Source organism: Aptenodytes forsteri, unplaced genomic scaffold (genome assembly GCF_000699145.1).
Source record: "Aptenodytes forsteri isolate BGI_AS27 unplaced genomic scaffold, ASM69914v1 Scaffold68, whole genome shotgun sequence".
Taxonomy (NCBI): Eukaryota; Metazoa; Chordata; class Aves; order Sphenisciformes; family Spheniscidae; genus Aptenodytes; species Aptenodytes forsteri.
Genome location: NW_008795382.1, coordinates 1,705,771 through 1,713,717, shown reverse-complemented (window position 1 = coordinate 1,713,717; position 7,947 = coordinate 1,705,771). Strand labels below are relative to the sequence as shown.

Sequence of the window (7,947 nt, the reverse complement as noted above, 5' to 3'; positions counted from 1 at the left end):
ACAGGTATACCATTCCTCCGAATATGTGTTAGCCCATGAAAACTGGAAGCTGTCACCCATTGGAGAATTGGCTTAGAAGTGGTTTTTTGGCACCAAATCGTTGCTGGAAATATTTCCTTATGCTAAAAACACAATTTTGTTGGCATGCAAGCCATTAACATTTAGACTTATGTACAGACTGATGTTTGTTTCTGATCTTCCAGATATTGGTCATATGATATTCTGTATTTTTGGCAATGAAGAAAGGCTCAGTAAGAAAAGCATTATGTAGAAAACCACAGATGTTAGCTTCTCGGACACCTAGTCCAATGTCTCCTGTCAGTTCAAGTACCAGATCGCCATCTCCTCTTAGTCAACAGACATCTCCATCTGCTTGCAAAAGCACAGAGCGGAGGCACCGACAGCTTGGTATTACAGCAGAAAATGTAGAAGCTGCTTTTGAGTATAAGTTTCATAAAGGTATTGTATAAATAACTGCTGGTATAAAAGTACATACTAAAAGCATAAAAAGCCAATATTCTGTGAACTGTATGATTAAAGATGTATGATCTGTTGGAAAGAACCCTGAAAAATTTGCTTTCATCTTTTGGTACTCAAATGTGGAAGTGATAGTAATGAAAGCTGTGTAGAATAATGAGACTTTTACTTGTTACATTCTGTGCCGGGGGGAAGGCTGGCAAAGGGAGATGCATACTGTGCCTTTTTCAAAAGGCTATACCCACTTACTCTAACATGTCATTTCCTGTAAATGCTTCTGGTGTGCTGTTTCTTCTCATCCCTTGGGAATAATTTTCAATGTTTTCCCAGTATTCAGTGTGAAGTAAAAGACTAACATAAAATAATATAAACTAATATAAAAATATAATATATAGATTATAATATAAAGACTAATATAAAAATCACCAATTCTTTCTGAACTACTGAAAGTAGTTTATCTCCTTAATTTCAGATCAAAATGGTGTTAGTCCAGGAGTTAGGTACATTACTGAACCCCTTATAAAAGGTCTATCAAAACAGGAAAATTTGGCATGTATAAGCTCACTGAATCTTTCTTCCCCAAAGGACGGAGACAAGAAATTTAAGGTAAGCTATTGAAAATAACTTGTAATGAAACAAAGTTAAAAATTAATTTTTATTTATTTTTTAGAAAATGTCTAATTTTAAGTGGATGTAAACAGCTATATTCTAATTATGTTGGCCTAGTTCTACAAGCAGCTTCTGTTTAAAAAAAAAAAAAGTCAGTGGAGACTTGTGCAAAAGAAAAAATTTTGGATCAATTAGAATGAAGTTTAGAGCACCATCCATTTGTGTAATTTTTAGTTTTTGGATTGTTCTGGGTTTTGTGTTTGTTTTGTTTGTGGTTTTTTTTAAATGGCAATTTCCCTTTTGTGTACATGAGACTGGTCATTTTTTAATGAATAGGTGGTTGTTAAAAATAGAAATCTGCCTTTCTCTTTAAAAAAAAAATTAATAAAGCTGCAATGCTAATGGATTAATTTTCTGTTCTATAGTACATAGAAAACTTGGAAAAGTGCTCTAAACTAGAGACACTAAATCTTAGTAACAACCAAATAGAGAAGATTGAGAAGTTGGATAAACTGATGAAGTTGCGTGAACTCAATTTGTCTTGCAACAAAATCAGGTAAGCAGAAACACTAATGGTTTTGGTAAGCCCAGATACAATAAAGCTGACATTCTCTTATTGTTTAAGTGAGTTCTCTCACAGGTGTGAACAGTTAAGGTGAATTTCCCATCAGTTGTATATCAAGACTAACAGGCTTTGGTGAGATGATCTTAAAAAGCACAAGCTCTTAGGTATTAGAAGGATAAGTAGTTCTGGGAGGTGCTGTTAGTGTACCATGGCTGCAGTTAAACTTGTTTTCCTAGGAAACCAAGCCAGAAATGCAAGTTTCCAGGTACCATAATGAAAAGTGTACAATAACCCAATTAAATGCATTAAAAATTTAATTAAACTTTTACTGCATATTATTACGGATAAATACAAGAAGTTTTCTTTTAGGAGAGGAAGCTGAATGGGCTTGATCAGGCAGGCTGTAACCTCACTAAATTGCTTTTTCACTTTCACTGTTTTGAGAGTCTGGTGTCTTTTCTGAGTGGTATAAGAATGTTGAAGGGTAATGGTTCAGGCAATAGCAAAATTCTTTGTTTCCTTTAATTTTCCTGTTAGTGAATTATGATCCTTACATGAGACTGACTTTGCAGTAGAGAAGCTGCGATTTCAGTAGAGAAGTTTACAATAGGAAGTAAGCAAGACACTAGCATTTCTACACATTGCATTCGCACAACTTCCTCTCTCAGCAGGAATTGAAAAGGTCAGAGTAGCTTTTAGCTACTGCTGTATCTTTTCAGACCTTAGTTATATACAATTGGTTCCTACTCAAAAAATAGCACGGTCACAAGAGCATGTTCTACTATACTTTGTTATAATACTTATATCTTTAGACAAATGCCCAAGTAAATGAAAACTTAGTATGTTTTCCTCATTAGCTATATCGTGTTTTAATGAAAACACTAAAAAACGCGGTTCTGCACATTGTCACTTTACAGTTGATCCTTCCTTTGTATGGCGACGTGGCGCTTAAACACATGGTTTAGTGGTGGACTTTGTAGTGGTAAGTTAATGGTTGGACTCGATGATCTTAAGGGTCTTTTCCAACCTAAATGATTCTATGATTCTATTCTATGGTTCTATGAAAAAAAAAAACAACAACCCAGCTTTATTTTGGTTCATCTGTGTCTGATAACATTCTCGGGAGAAAAGGAACAAAATTTCCATATTAAAATGGAATTACCACACATTAAAATAATTTTAATATTAAAGTTAAGAGTGAGCAACAAAGTCTTGCTGTGAAATTATTTTTTTTCGCTTCATGTAGTACTTGGAAGTAAGCTGGTGTAATTTAATTTGAATTGTGAGTCCATGGCAGTAAACAACTGATTTTGCTAATTTCTTGGATGATAATTATTTGAGACAGATTTTGCTGTAGTTGATCCATCATGCCTCAGTTACACTATGCATCTGCTGTGCTTCATGATAAGTTATATTTTTCTTCTTATTTTCAGTAAAATTGAAGGTATTGAACATATGCAGAATCTACAAAAGCTGAACCTTGCAGGGAACGAAATTGAGCATATTCCTGTGTGGGTAGGGAAGAAACTGAGATCCCTGCGCATCCTTAATTTGAAACAGAATAAAGTATCATCAGTAAGTGATTATAGTTAGGAACAATAATTGTTCAGAATCTTTTCATGAAGTGAACTGGTACATTTACATTGATTGACTGACCCTGAATAACTGCTGAGTGTCTTTCCACAAAGTCTGTTGTGAAATACAGTTGTTGTAAGCCTAATAAAGTTGTTTATCAGAAAAACTCCCCTTCTGTGCCAGGTATTCAAAGCATAAACCCCTACTCTGTTGTTCAGGAAATCGTAAGTTTTTGGAAACTTAGGGAAAAACTTGGCGAAAATGTGAGGACTTTTGCATGTTATTGGTGGTGTCCCTTACGATGAGTTAGTTGTATTGTTTTGGAGACCTGTAAATAATCTATTTGCTTATATTTTGTATTTAGAACATGACTAGATTTACTTCTGTGGTCCAGGTTAATTTCCGTGTTTTGCAGCTACAAAAAGGTGTCTATGACCTGTGAATATAGTGGTACTCAGTTGCCGACTGAGGTTAAACCACAACAGTTATATATATTCACAGGCCTTGTTATCCTGAAATATCCAAGGTCAAGCTTGATGAAATTTGCCCTCTTTGCAGTGGTATTTTTTCACAGAAGAAACAACTTGATTTTAGGAAGTTACTTTAGTCATAGTACTGTGTATTTTGGTAGGTTTTTAGAGATTCCACTTCAGCATAAATGTTAAAATAGATCTTTGAAAAACATTCTATACAATCAGAAATTCAGTAATGGGGGTTTAGTTCTTCTTTGAACGATGTCTAATTGTTGTTCCATTTGCCTTTGATTTAGCTCCATGATATAGCTAAACTAAAGCCTCTACAAGATCTGACTTCTCTATTCCTTGCTGATAATCCAGTTGTAAGTCTGCCTCACTACCGCTTGTACACCATATTCCACCTGCGAGCACTGGAAAACTTGGATGGACAGCCAGTGACAAATCATGACAGGCAGGAAGCTCTCGAGAGGTTTAATTTAGGTAATAGTAATATGTTAGAACTAAAGTGAATGACACAAAATCTAGGTTTAGAAGGAAAAGATTTTCTATTTGAATGTTTCTATTATTTTGTTTTTCAGAAGAGATAGAAAAATTAGAGAGAGAGTTGGAAAACACGGTAAAGGAAATGGAGAACCTTAAACTTAACCAGGCCAAAGTGCTTGAGCAACTTCACCATCAAGATGAGGTCAACAAATCATTAAAAGAAAAGACTTTGCAACAGAAACAAAGCTATGAAGACCTACAAAGGGACCTGGACACCAAAAATGAATTGGTAAGATAATCACTTGCACTAAGTAAATATTTGGAATAGTTTTGTTGTCAGAAACAGAGTTGTCAATGCAAGAGTTCAAATGGCTGGAGATTTATGTTTAAAATAGAGACAAAACTTAGGCACTTTCACTTTTTAGAGAGTGATTATTCCTTCACTAGTATTCTTACCGTGGAATAAAGTAAGTATATTGAACCAGCAATCAGTATCACTCTCATAACTTATGGTTTATAGTAACTTATTTCTTTGTAGTTTTGTAGTAATTCTTGCAGGCATCTCTTGTAATTTTTTGTGTTTAAAATTTTGTCATTTGATGAAAGGTTAATTATTCCCTAGCTGCTAAATTGCCGATGTACTGAATCTCCTGCGTTGTCCAGACTTTAGAGTGCTGCTGCAATAAGGGAAAAGATTAAATGGTTTTACAAAAACAAGGTGTGCATACAAGTTCTATGTCAGTAATACCCCTTGATTATTATTTTGGGTAATGTCCATTAGTTTACTTGTACTTTATTCACATCATCCTAAAATCTTAACGTTTGACAAGTTTCTTTCATTGGTAGCTATAAAATGCAAGATTTGTACGGTGGTCCTGGAAAAAGTCCTATTGACTTGAGAGTGCTCGGGTGTGAATGACCTGATGGGAACTTAATATATGGGTTTTATCTTACTCGTGAGACTCGTCCTCTCAACTTTTATCCTTCAGAATCTCTATAGCTAATATTTCTATAGCTGTTTCTTCTGTGAACACATACACTAACCAGCAGCCTATTTCTAAAACGTAGTTTTCAGTATAGTGAGATTTAGCAGCATATATTTTGCAACTTAACCCACTCTTATCCTTGGATGACAAACTCTGCTTGCTTCTTTCTTCCTTTAGCTGGTGTATTGGTTTGTCACAGTTCCCTTTCCGCAGAGTCCTTATTCCTCACTGAAGGTAGCCCCACTGTGCTCCTGGGTTGCATGGTTATTTTTATTTCTAAGATTTATTTGCATGTTTACTAAAGTAGGAACATTTGTATAAAGTGTTCCAGTGAGACTTTATATTCACTGTGGTTTTTGGATACAGTTTTCTTGATTTTTCTTTTTTCTTTTCTCTGAAACACAGTTAATTTTTGCATGACACATACTGGTTTTTAAAATCTTTCTTTAAGCCTTTCCTTTATTCCAGTCTGTTCTATTTCTTTTCCTCTAATAGTCCTGCTTTCCACTGTCTATTGGAGTTTTGCTGCATGTTCTCCCTCAGGTATTCAGCGTGAAAAGTTAATTTAAAAAGAAATCACATGATGGACCTTTATTTAAAAAAAAACCCCAAAAACCTCAAAACCTAACTAGCACAAGGTTGAGCTAAAATGAAATGCATAGGCTCTATACACTTGACAACTGAGATACTTTGTTTCTTTTACAGACAATGAGTGTTAATAGTTCTCACTGCTCATTAGTAGCAGTAAATACATTCGTTATTTGGCGTAGATATTGCTAAAGGATTGTACCCAAATTATTTTTATCCTAAGTTAGTGACAAACTTATTTTCAAACCTTTGATGCATGTAAACTTAAAAGGCCTTTCATGTGATCATTTGTGTTATATAAATTGTGGGGTTCTTGTCTACTCTTAGTCGTCATGTTGTATCTTGTAATAAAGTTGCACTTTGTGATATTCTTGATCCAAAACACACCATCTTAACTTTTTCTGATGTGAGTTTTGTTTCAAAGTTAATGTCTTTGCCCTGCTCTCTACTGAATTGAAATGTATGTGATAATGATGACGCTTGAATGAATGCAACTTACTTTGGTTACTGGTTTACTAGTTAAAGCAGAAGACAATGGAGCTAACCCGAGCTTGCCAGAAGCAGTATGAATTGGAGCAGGAACTGGCGTTTTATAAGATTGATGCAAAATTTGAGCCATTAAATTATTTTCCATTAGAGGTAATAATTTTAAAATAATGGATCTTTTCATTGCTGTTTCTCTTGCTTTTCAATTTGGAAAATAGAAAACTTAAGTTACAAGATTTGAACTAAACTGAATCTGAGTGACATTTAATGTGTTGAATATTAGTATACATACCTATACGCATATGTTTTAGCTAAGTAGAGTCAGTGAATAAACATTTCATTCTTGTTATTTACCAAACAAATGATAGTCCTTTCATCTGGCTTAATTTTGGAGGCCCTTTCACTTGGGGAAATTCCACAAGCCAGAATGTTCTTGAGTTAGATGGTATTACCATTTCTGTCCTTTTTCTATTGTTTTTTCTCCTAGTAGTGCTAACTTCTGTCATACTTGAAAAAAAAAATTGTAGGGATGCCTGAATGAAAAGAGTCTGCGCAAGAAATTTGAAGATCAGTAATCATTAACTACGAATTATTTTTTAAGTTATGTTTGAGTAAAGTTTAAGTGCAACAATGTAATGGACTAAGTATAATCTATATTATTATTAAGTCTAAAATATTAAGAAAAATTCCTCCAGTTAAATATCCACTTGCGTTACCCACTTGCAACAAACTGATCATACCCCAATTGGGTTTGTTTGCTTTTAATTCCATTATAAAATAACAAGAATGTTCAAGGCCAAAGAATTCAAGTGGAGTCTGTTTTCTTCTAATTATTCTAGTTTCAAATTGGTTTTCCTTTATATGCTTGTTAAGAGAGTTAAATGTATATTATGAGTTGACTGCAACCATACTTCTGAGATAGATATAAAAACATATTGCTTCATACATTTCAGGATGTTGAACTTGATAATGTACCTGGTGAAAGCCCATACATTGGCAAGGCCAGGTATAAAAGAAATATGTTTGTAAGAGAAGGCTACATTGCTAACAAAGCTCAGCAGATGGAGATTGGAAAAATGCAACTAGATGAAGATGACTTCTATAGGAAACCCCAGCTGAAATTGCAGCTCCAAACTCTAGACGAACTACTAGAGGATAAAGAAAAAAAGATTCATTCAGGTAAAATCTTAATTTTTATCAAATAAAAATTAAAATATGTATATCAACATAGTTTATTCCACTGATTAAATGCTTGACACATTTGACATAAGAATAGCAATAGTGTGTCAAAGGCTGTAAGTGCTGTAATTTCTAAACACTGTACTTGATGCATTTTGGGTCAAAACTGTTACAACTTTTTGCTATTACTTTAAGGTAACTCAGGATGAAAGGATTAAATATTATTGAAAAGAGAATGCTAGGGAGGTTTCATATTTGATGCATTAATTTAATTGTATAAGACTCATTAAAAAAACTTCAGACATACTTTTTGAGAAACCAGAATGTATTAGCTTTGATTATCACTGTTTTAAGAAAATGTATTCTGATTAATGTGTGTCCTGGTTTTGGCTGGGATAGAGTTAATTTTCTTCCACAGTGCTGTGTCTTGCATTTAGGATGAGAATAATGTTGATAACACACTGATGTTTTAGTTGTTGTTAAGTAGTGCTTACACTAGTCAAGGACTTCTCAGCTTCCCATG

At 34.1% G+C, this 7,947-nt stretch overlaps 1 protein-coding gene across 1 annotated transcript in view; it reads left to right on the top strand.

Moving 5' to 3' along the window:
- Positions 1-218: 218 nt before the first annotated feature.
- Positions 219-7,947, top strand: part of CNTRL (centriolin) — a 36,480-nt gene continuing 28,751 nt past the window's right edge. The window contains exons 1-10 of the mRNA XM_019472425.1: positions 219-459; positions 950-1,083; positions 1,512-1,642; positions 3,085-3,226; positions 3,996-4,182; positions 4,281-4,474; positions 5,349-5,405; positions 5,667-5,714; positions 6,279-6,398; positions 7,199-7,424. Of these exons, the coding sequence (XP_019327970.1) occupies positions 237-459; positions 950-1,083; positions 1,512-1,642; positions 3,085-3,226; positions 3,996-4,182; positions 4,281-4,474; positions 5,349-5,405; positions 5,667-5,714; positions 6,279-6,398; positions 7,199-7,424 (1,462 nt within the window). The 5' untranslated portion in view covers positions 219-236. The remainder of the gene's footprint in view (positions 460-949; positions 1,084-1,511; positions 1,643-3,084; positions 3,227-3,995; positions 4,183-4,280; positions 4,475-5,348; positions 5,406-5,666; positions 5,715-6,278; positions 6,399-7,198; positions 7,425-7,947) is intronic.